The sequence below is a fragment of the Papaver somniferum genome, chromosome 9, assembly GCF_003573695.1.
Source record: "Papaver somniferum cultivar HN1 chromosome 9, ASM357369v1, whole genome shotgun sequence".
Classification (NCBI taxonomy): domain Eukaryota; kingdom Viridiplantae; phylum Streptophyta; class Magnoliopsida; order Ranunculales; family Papaveraceae; genus Papaver; species Papaver somniferum.
Genome location: NC_039366.1, coordinates 19161153 through 19171936, shown reverse-complemented (window position 1 = coordinate 19171936; position 10784 = coordinate 19161153). Strand labels below are relative to the sequence as shown.

At 38.4% G+C, this 10784-nt stretch overlaps 2 protein-coding genes across 3 annotated transcripts; both read right to left on the bottom strand.

The window, feature by feature from the left end:
• Positions 1–1983: 1983 nt before the first annotated feature.
• Positions 1984–5435, bottom strand: LOC113311011. The gene is made up of 3 exons (XM_026559843.1): positions 5291–5435; positions 3206–3361; positions 1984–3118 (listed from the first exon to the last, which is right to left on the bottom strand). The coding sequence occupies exons 1-3, from the start codon at positions 5408–5410 to the stop codon at positions 2105–2107; spliced, it is 1290 nt and encodes a 429-aa protein (XP_026415628.1). The 5' UTR covers positions 5411–5435; the 3' UTR covers positions 1984–2104.
• A 14-nt stretch (positions 5436–5449) lies between these two features.
• Positions 5450–10640, bottom strand: LOC113311010. 2 transcript variants are annotated; one of them, XM_026559842.1, is made up of 12 exons: positions 10497–10640; positions 9805–10054; positions 9509–9712; positions 9333–9422; positions 9177–9245; positions 8916–9020; positions 8460–8707; positions 8022–8262; positions 7714–7917; positions 7541–7630; positions 7384–7452; positions 5450–6729 (listed from the first exon to the last, which is right to left on the bottom strand). In XM_026559842.1, the coding sequence occupies exons 2-12, from the start codon at positions 10051–10053 to the stop codon at positions 5701–5703; spliced, it is 2598 nt and encodes an 865-aa protein (XP_026415627.1). In that variant the 5' UTR covers position 10054; positions 10497–10640; the 3' UTR covers positions 5450–5700. The 2 variants fall into 2 exon arrangements, with proteins under 2 accessions (XP_026415627.1, XP_026415626.1); XM_026559841.1 differs by having other exon boundaries at positions 9805–10119; positions 10497–10639.
• Positions 10641–10784: the final 144 nt, after the last annotated feature.

The following is a 10784-nucleotide window of genomic DNA, read 5'->3' as shown; positions in this document are numbered from 1 at the left end:
TTTAAAGCTAGCCAACCACTTTCCCCTTCTTTTCTCTTCATAGAATGAATCAATTCATGGGCTATAATTGTAGTATCATCAATAAGTCTGCCTGAAACATATGTTGATTGATAAGGAGAGATGATTCTTTCCATCAGAGGCCTCATTCTAGAAACAAGGATCTTAGAGATGATTTTGTAAGAGGTGTTACAAAGTCCAATAGGTCTACAATCAGAAGGAGAACAAGGTTTATTCTTCTTTGGGATTAAGGATATGTAGGTTTTGTTAATCTGTTTAGGTAAGAACTTTGTTGCAAAAAAATTCTAAACCATTTCACAAACATCATTACCAACTATATTCCATTGTGACTTGTAGAAACCAGCTTGAAATCCCTCAGATCCTGGAGCATACCAGCTTTCCATACTTTTGAGAATTTTATGTATTTCTTCATCAAAAGGAGGTATGAGAAGTAGCATGTTATCCTCTTCTGTAATCAGAGTAGGGATATGGATATACTGTTGTTCTTCGATAGTGGATCCATGACGTAACTAACCGTCACAATCCAGCTAATTCCACTATAGTAGTTTCCCATTGAAAAATTTCGCTAATGAAGCAACTGCATGACAGTGTATGTTAAAAACGCAAGTCCGTTTCACAACCCATTAACTAGAGGGAGAAGACGCAAACGAATTATGTCTATCAAATACAAAACAAAAAAAAACTTACATGAATGAATCGGCAGGACAAAAACCACATCAACTACATATAGATCTCATGTCGAGGAGCACTCTTCTTCTGGTGTGTCCTGGTTAGACAACCGACATCCTCTATATATACACAACCCTTTCCCAATACACGGTGGCGGAACCCTAGTTAGCAATTCGGGGTACGGGTAATAGTTCGGGTCGACATACGTACGGGAATTATACGGATTCGGTCAAAAATCCGGTCAACGGTTCGTTGTTCGGACAGTAGTTCGGAACGACATACGTACGTGAATATTCGTTTTATAAATGTGAGTTCGGCACTTAAAATTCTTCTTACATATATGATAAATTAATAAGTATTATGACCTTATTACGAGACTAATTTTATGTGTATATGATTTATAAGTGGAAAAAAATATTTGCGTGATTATTTCACAAGAAGTAAACAATTTAATTGCATAAATGTATTTAAAACGAGTTTATAGACTTTTAAACAAAAAACAACATATAAAACACTGGTTAAACAATTATCAATAAAAAAAATTAACTGAATAATTATATTTAAATATAAAGTATATACAAAATCAAACAAAAACCAATCAACATAATTCTGGTTGGAGAGTTATCTATGGGAGTTCTAGTTTGGAAATATCATTCGGATTCGGTAAGTTCGCATACGTTCGCGAATCATTCGTGAGGTCCATATAATCCGCGAACTAGGTTCGGAGTTCAAATAGTTTGAAAATATCATTCGGATTCGGACAGTTCGGATACATTCGCGAATCATTCGGGAATGATTCGCAGAATTACTAACTAGGGGCGGAACTGGCTTGACAATTTTTCTATACCCTGGCTTTATCTTATAATCAGGACACTAAACTTGGGCTCATCAAAATTGGGGAGTCAAAAATTGGATTTTTGTGGGCTGGCTTCGGCCAGGGGAAGCCCGGCTGTACCTCCGCACACCATTATTAAAAATAGGAATCCAATTAAGGTTTGGGAATTTGCATCAGTCACCTTTTGGATTAGGCTACCTATTACAGTCTGGGAGATTTGTACACGTACTTGTGTCTCAATCCGAATGTACACGTACTAGATCTGTTGAAGAGAACCATTATGGTGGCTTGCAATAACTCCGTCAGAAGAGTCCCAAGCAAATAATTGTATCCCAGCAGCAGCCCTACGACAATGATAGCACTGCACTGTTGGCTAATCTTCATACTTCAAAATTTTAAGAAACACGGACGGGGAAACGAGAAAAGTTAGGGTTTCGAAGTAATGTTTTAGAATTGAGAAATTACCATGAAAGGAACAAATTACACAGCAAAAAAGAAAAACTATTCATACATTTTACTGAAACCATTCCATGCATATTTGATGTACACAATTTTTTATACCCAGCCAGGAAGTACATTTTTTCAACTTAGAAATTTTCCTAGAACAAGTTCATCGTAAAAAATGAATTTCCGAGCTAGATTATCATGAATAGCTTCCCGTTCAGATGAAATCATCGCTTCAGCTTTCTTTATCTGAATCCTTACGTCGGAAAATTCAACATCCAGTTTGTCTTTTCTTGTCCAGAGGCCAACATAATTAACCTGCATTGCATCCAATACTTGTACATGGCTTTCAACATCTTTATCTATCACGAATGAAGATTTCCAATGGTTCTCAAGTAGATTAAATCTTTCACGAAGCCATTTAACATTGAACTGCAAGGCCTCTGCATCTTTGATATGTCCATCCCATGTCTCCAGCAATGCTTCACTCAACTCCACACCCCGCACAGTTTCCATCGACGAGATGATCTTCAATAAGCTAGTCACGCATGTGAGTAAGATATCATCATTGAACTTGACGACTTTTTTAGTCGCCATATGCCCATACTTTTCATGTATCTGCTTATACAAATTTGCATACTCTACTGGGAGCTTGCAGTTGACCAATAATTCAAACCCTTCCATCGTATCAACAGTTAACGCAGTGGAGTCAGGAGTCAGGCAGTCAGACGAGGACGTCTTACTTGTAACCTCCATAGGTTCATCAGTAATTTCACCCGATTCAAGTGAGTCAATTAACGTAGTTTCCACTTCAGGAGATGATGACAGATTTCTTATGTCCACAACACCCTTGCCTTGTGAGGCCTTCCCAATATCTAGGGGTCTGTCGTTCTCATTCTCTTTTGTATAGGATTCCTGGGCCAGTAGGGTAGCGGCAGACACAGTCTTGGGTCCTGATGAAAGCACATCTTCAAGTTTACCACCACCCACCGCAGACAACAATTTGCTATATTCTCGACGGTAGTAGTTCACTTCGCCCGAACGGAGAGCAGCAACGTTCTTGTATCGGGCTGTTTCTTGAATTGTGTCAGTAATGATATTTCTCATGCCACTCACCATACGCAACAAGCCTTTGTAGTTGTCAGCAATCACCTGAAAAATGACAAGAAAGTTGAGCTTCCAGAGAGAAACCAAGTACTGTACCGTGGAAATGCAAAAAACAATAAGTAAAATTCTTACTTTAGGAACATCCAATCCAAGGGGTAGACCAATAACGTGCTTATCATCCGGACTATGGATATCAACATAACGAATTTTTTTGCCGCCAACAGTAACAGGGAAATCCCAGGAAGGAAATTTGCCCAAGTCTAAAGGATGAGACCTATGCCGGACACCCTGAAATCAAGAAAAACGGAAGTATGAAAATGGGTCAAATTAAGAGCATGAAGCAAAGATTTCTGAAGAGTGAACTATATGAGACAGCTTAAACATGCTGAAACCAACACATGGCTGAGAGACACCGCCTAGTCAATCTTTTGCCAGCACAAATACAAGCCGAGTATGAACATAACCCGACTATGAGCTAGAACTAAATTCAAGTATGATATCAACATATGAAAAACACTTTAGTCTACCAGAAGTATTTATTGGCAATAGATAGAAGAAATAGTAGAAAACAAGTTGTACAACAATGTAGGAAATAAATTCAAGGTACTGCAGACCCCACAAATATAAGACCGAAACTGAATAACTTTCCGCAGTATGATATCTGAAATCTAAACAGTACTGCAAGATGTATTGCAGCTTGTAGAACCCCAACATTTTGCGTATTTCATGCCTCACACATCCAAGTATTTAGGCTTCAGCCCTTAGTACGATACTTAGAATCTAAGCAGTACCGACGCGCGAGAGGTACTGCAACTTGTAGGCCCCCAGAATTTTGAGTTTTTCTTGCCCCATACATCCAAGTGTTTCGGGCTTCAGCCCTTATTTATTATGCTTTGTGTGGTGTTATGTACTAGCAAAGTTGGAACTCAACAGTTTTATGTGACCGGCTCTAGTGTAGTATCTAAAGGTTAGTTATGAAGTGGAGCAGCTAATACCCTAACACAAATTCTGTGATTGATAACTAAATTGAGAAATTAGCCTGATACATAACCTTAAGGAGAAGGCAACACTCCGTTGCATTTGCAGTTCCACCCTACATAACCTTAAGGAGAAGGCAACACTTTGTTCCACCCTACACGTTTAAGATGTCACCCTGAAAACTAACCAATGTCACCCTAAAACTGAACAAACTTTCGATAGTTCCACCCTACACCTTTAGGATGTTACCCTGAGATGTCACCCTAAAACTAAATAAACTTTCGACAATCCTGCTCAAACTTTAAAGCTAATGATGCAAAACCTTCCTGCTCAAAGTTTAAAGGTAATGATGCAACGTCTAACACTACGAATACCTTCAAAAAATTAATCTCAGCTAAAAACTAAACAATGAAAGAAAACCCCACAATTCACAAATTTCAAATTCATACAAAAAACTACATAATGTAGGAAATAAATTCAAGGTACTGCAGAACCAAAAATATGAGACTGAAACAAAAAACTTTCTGCAGTATGATATCTGAAATCTAAACAGTACGGCAAGTAAGATGCTTCCCAAAATTTTGTGTTTTTCATGCCTCATACATCAAGTGTTTTAGGCTTCAGCCCTTAGTACAATATTTGGAATCTAAGCAGTACCTCAAGAGGTACTGCAGCCTGTAGGGTCCCAGATTTTAGAGTTTTTCTTGCCCTGTACATCCAAGTATTTGGGGTTTCAGCCCTTATTATGCCTTGTGTGGTACTAGCAAAGTTGGAAGTCGGAATTTTTATGTGTCGGCCCTTATTATGCCTCGTGTGGTACTAGCAAAGTTGGAAGTCAGAATTTTTATGTGACTGGCTGAAGTGTGAAGCAGCTCATATCCTAAGATTAATTCTGTGTTTGGTAACAAAATTGAGCTATTAGCCCGATATATAACCTTCAGGAGCAACACTCCGTTGCCTTTGCAGGTCCATCCTACACGTTTAGGATGTCACCCTACACCTTTAGGATGTTACCCTGAAAACTCACCAATATCACCCTAAACTAAATAAACTAATTTCGACAATTCTGCTCAAACTTTAAAGCTAATGATGCAAAACCTTCCTGCTCAAAGTTTAAAGGTCATGATGCAACGTTTAACACTACGAATACCTTCAAAAAAAAAATCTCAACTAAAAACTAAACAATGAAACAAAGCCCCACAATTCACAAATTTCAAATTCAAACAAAAAACTGCATACCTCATCTCTTGAATCTCTACGCCGATAATTAGACTTGCTAGTTTCAGACCTCCTAGGGTTTGCATAAGTAGAACACAAACGGACTGGATTTTCTTCACGTCGTAATTTCTTGGGTTCCATTGGAATTGGAACAGACGCGGGAGGTTTTTTCTCTTTTCCTGACAGAGGGATATGAATATATATAATAAAGGAATGATAAAATAGAGTTGTTACAGAAGTAGAATAGAACCTTTCCTAATCTGAGACGGTTTAGGACCTTCAGGCCTGGATTATTGCCCTGAATGGGCTTTCCAGAACAAGTTAATCTAGAGATACCAAAAATAGGCAACCAGTATTCAGTCGGACACCCCCTCCCTACACTACAGAAGCTACCTATTCATGCACACCAAAACAGTTCAAATCAGTTACATTCAACTGAGCAGCTTCCCTAAAATAGGTTCATTCAAGAAATTGCATTCTGGAGCCAATTTTTCTTGAATAGTTTTTTTCTCTGATGAAATCTCCGCTTCAGTTCTTCTTATCTCAATAATGACCTTTGATGTTTCTCGCAGAAGTTCTTCTTTTCTTGCCAAGAGACTTGCATGTTTAACCTGCTTTGCGTCCAAATTTTTTTCATTGATTTCAACTTCTTTACGTAACCCAGATGAAGACTTCCAATTGTTCTTAACTTCATCAAACTTATTTCGAAGCCATTTAATATTAAATCCCAAGTTCTCAACATCTTCGATGTCTCCATCCCAACTTTCCAGCAGCGCGTCACTTAAATCCGAACCCCGCGCAGTTTCTATTGTAGAGATAATCTTCAACAAGCTAGTAACACATGCTACTAATACAGTATCATTTGACTTGATGACTTTCTTTGTCGCCATATGCCCATACTTATCAAAGATCTTCTTGTACAAAACTGCATATTCTTTTGGGATTTTGAAGTTGTCAATCAGCTCAAATTCTTCATCACTCCCTCGACCAGAAACACTTGTGGACCCAACAAAGGGTGCAGAGATATCCTTAGGAGGAGAAATAGACACCAAATTGGAGACAGCAGTCATAGCGTAGGATGTCGTCTTTGTAGCTTCAACAGGTTCGGTAGAGGATGTCGTCCTTGCAGCTTCAACAGGTTCCCCAACAGACCCAAAACCTTCCCCGGTTTCATTTGAATCTGCTTGCATGTTATCCTCGTTGTCTTGGAATTCATCTGACTCTGCTTGCATGTTATCCTCGATGTCTTCAGATTCATCTGACTTGGCCTGCGCATAATCCTCGTCATCTTCTGTAACACATTCCTGGATCAGGGGAACAGGACTAGTCGAAATAGAGTTATATCTTGATAGAGGCAGGTGCACAGGTTTATTTCCAGAAACTGCATTTATTTCCCAAGAGCCAGAAGCTTGTGCACTAGCTTGTGCACTCAGCTTCATCTTTTTCGAAGAAACAGGAGACTGTAAAATGAACGCAAAGAATCAGATCTCATTGAACTCAATGAGAGAGGCATAGACCAATATGCTATAGTACTGTGCAGAATCAGTAACCACTCCCAGTAGATAGGTACTTTAGTAGGAAAGGACACATAGAACCAGCAACCAAGGAAACATGGACGACAACTAGGCAAAGACGGGAAACGACTACCCTATACACTACTACCACCGCCTGCCACTTGAACCTAGCAATTTGGTTTTGGCGTTCCAAAACTGCCATGTAAAGCTAACATCTAACAATTGTTAAGGTTGTCGAATATCCCTAATTGAAACATGGAATATTTGGCAGAATAGAAGTGTGAATTGATCAATATACGAGAACATTAGTTCTACAAAAATCCATGAGTATAACTCCAGTACAACTTACACCAGGTGCAGGTATTGTGATTATAAAGACTCAGCAATCAAGGAAATGAAAATCCGAACGGAAGAACATATCATAAAATCCTGTTCCATAAGTTGCGAGATTGCAACATTTTGTCTGGAAGAAGAGTTTTCAGAGCAATGTTGGCCTGGCTTGTATTCTAAGGCCTTCATTTGCCTCGACACATATATCACTTTCGTAATTGAGCAAAGTTTGAGCTGATATTTGAAAATTGAGAACCGGTCCATTATTACCTTTCGTTTCGCATGGGTAGCATCGTATATCTCCTGAGCTGTAGGGGGTCTTTTTAGCTTAGCTTCTAACTGTAAACGAGGGTTCATGCTATCAGTTGCCAGTTGTGTATAACATACGAAAACCTTACCAAATTGATGGATTACACATAGAACTTACCTCTGCTGCATATTTCACATGTGACTTGGAGCCGGTCCTTTGGTGCACCGTTTGTTTAGCCTTGATTGCTCTCATCATAGCACTTAACGCCTAAACAATTGAATACAATTTATATTAACCTTTTCATTCACACATACAAGCTTTTAGGAATGCTCAATTATTTTACAGCTTACTTCTTGCTTAGGATTTTGCCAATACTCAACCAACGGTCCCCACTGGCTCTCAACAACATCCTTGGGTCGATTAGCAAGACGTTCTTCCTGGGTAGTGTACTTATAGAATCCTTCTTTTTTTACAGCATGTTTGTGATACTTCCACCTATCTTGCAGCTTAGCTCTAATCCAATCATTCAGATCATCCGGGCAGTCAAATACTTTCTGACAAGACAAAAAAAAAACATAAAAATAAAAAACATAACAATCAAGTAATAATAATCCGGGAGCACTCAAATGCTAAACAATCTTAACAAAATACCATTTACCTTAACTTCCAACATAGCTTTCAGAACGGACACAGCCGGCATCTGAGTCCAATGTCGTATTGTCAATGGTAAGTTGTTGCCATCTTTAGCTAGGTGGCTAATGTATGTAGCCAAGGAAGTAGAATTTGGTCCAACAGGTGAATTAAGCCAAGATTGAACCTGAAGTCTCTGTCCTGGTCGTAGAGCATCCAAAAACTTCAATCCTCTAACTTTTCTTGCTCGTTGGTCTCCATCAGCCATCCTGAAATGGATAAAATCAATTGTACACGTTAATCTATAGCACAATGTAATACACCAAGGTGATCGTGCAGTCAAAAACATTACTATTAACACAGACATAACCTGAAATGTGATTGGATCACTTACTAAATTATTTAAAGTTCAATTCACTATAAAAATAAAATCCTCAAATCTAGAGGGGCTGAGGGGGGAGTATACCTTGACGGTTTTGTGATAGGAGTACTATCAGATCTAAAACCTTCAAGGGATTCATCTGACTCAGCTTGCATGCTATAATCACTGTCTTCTGTAACATATTCCTGGACCAGAGGAACAGGACTGGTTGGAATAGATTTAGATCTTGAGCGAAGCCGGTACTCATGTTTATTTGTAGAAACTGTGTTTCTTTCCCGAGAACCAGATAGTTTTGCACTCATCTTCATTTCCTTTGATGAAGAAACAGGAGACTGTGTAAAATGTACAAAAAGAATCAAATCTCATAGAACTCAAAGTGCTACGAGAGAGACATAGACGACAGGAGACGACTACCAAATATGAAGTAGTAGTGTGCAGAGTTAGCAAGCATTCCCAGACGAATAGGTTCTTTTGTAGGAAAGGACACATAGAAACAGCAATCAAAGAAATGAAAAACAAAATCCAAAGGGAAGAAGATACCATAAAATCCTGTCCCGCATGTTGCACGATTGCATCATTTTGTCCGTTTGAAGAGTTCTCAGAGGTTTGTTGGCTTGGTTTTTGTTCAAAGGCCACCATTTTCTTCTACGGATATATCATGTTTGTAATTAAACGAAGTGCAAACTGATATATATAAAACTTCCAAAATTTGAAATATAAAAAGGGAAAAAACAGATTCAAAAATAATTAATCTGTCACCAAACAGGCCCCATCAGACATCTCAACAGGTGCATTTGTTACCTTTCGTTTCGCATGGGTAGCATCGTATATCTCCTGAGCTGTAGGGGGTCTTTTAAGCTTAGCTTCTAACTGTAAACAAGTGTTCATGCTATCAGCTGACAGTTGTATATAACATATGAAAACCTTACCAATTGATGGATTACACATAGAACTTACCTCTGCTGCATATTTCACATGTGATTTGGAGCCGGTACTTTGGTGAACTGTTTGTTTAGACTTGATTGCTCTCATCTTAGCACTTAATGCCTAAACAATTGAGTGCAATTTATATTAACCTTTTTTTCACTCACACATACAAGCTTTAAAGAATGCTAAATAATTTTAAATCTTACTTCTTGTTTAGGATTTTGCCAATACTCAACCAACGGTCCCCACTGGCTCTCAACAACATCCTTGGGTCGATTAGCAAGACGTTCTTCTTGGGTAGTGTACTTATAGAATCCTTCTTTTTTTACAAAATGTTTGTGATTCCTCCACCTATCTTGCAGCTTAGCCCTAATCCAATCATTCAGATCATCCGGGTAGTCAAATACTTTCTGCCAACAAAAACAGAAAAAAACATAACTATCAAGTAATAATAATCTGGGAACACTCAAACGCTAAACAATCTTTACAAATTCCAATTTACCTTAACTTCCAACATAGCTTTCAGAACGGACTCAGCCGGCATCTGAGTCCAATGTTGTATCGTCAATGGTAAGTTGTTGCCGTCTTTAGCTAGGTGGCTAATGTAAGTAGACATGTAACTAGAGTTTGGCCCAACAGGTGCATTAAGCCAAGATTCAACTTGAAACCTCTCTCCTGGCCTTAAATTATCCAGAAACCTCAATCCCCTAACTTTCCTAGTTAATTCGCCTTCTTCACCGCCATCCCCCATCCTACCATACATAAAATCAATCAATTGACCTACAATGATTCAATATACGACACGGAGGTCGCCGTCCTGCAATGAAGAACAGTATTGACTGACGTAGACATAACCTGAAATGTTAAGTGTATGAAACCCTAACATTTAAGGGCAACAGACTTGAGCTATTGGAAAATCACATATCAAATACTACTAAGTTCAATTCACATATGAAACCCTAACTATTAAGAAATGGGGATACCTCCTGAACTGCAAATCTAACAAATATTTCACTGAAGGATAACAGATTGGAACTATTTAACAATCACATTTTAAATACTAACTTATCATAAGTTCAATTCACGGATGAAACCCAAAGTTTTAAGAAATAAATGGGGGTTTCTGAAAATCCTCCAAAAGAAAAAAAAAAAAAAAAAGGTTAGAGAATCTTGAAATGGAGAGGGGAAGCTTACCTGAACAGTTATGTGATAGAAGGTTTAGTGTGAAATTTGATGTAGCAGAACCACTGTAAGAACTTCTTCACTTTGGTGTTAGTGAGGAGAGTGAAAGTGAAGGGAGAAAGTTAGGGGGAAATGAAGATTTATTGAAAATACTTTCCGCCCGTGAATATTTCCTTGGAGGATTGGGGAATTTTCGAGGTGGTAAACATATTTTAGCAAATATTTTCGGTCGCATCTTCCCAAAGATTTTTAATGGGCAGTTTTGTTTGGATACCACGGGTAAAAGTGTTTTCGCTTCTT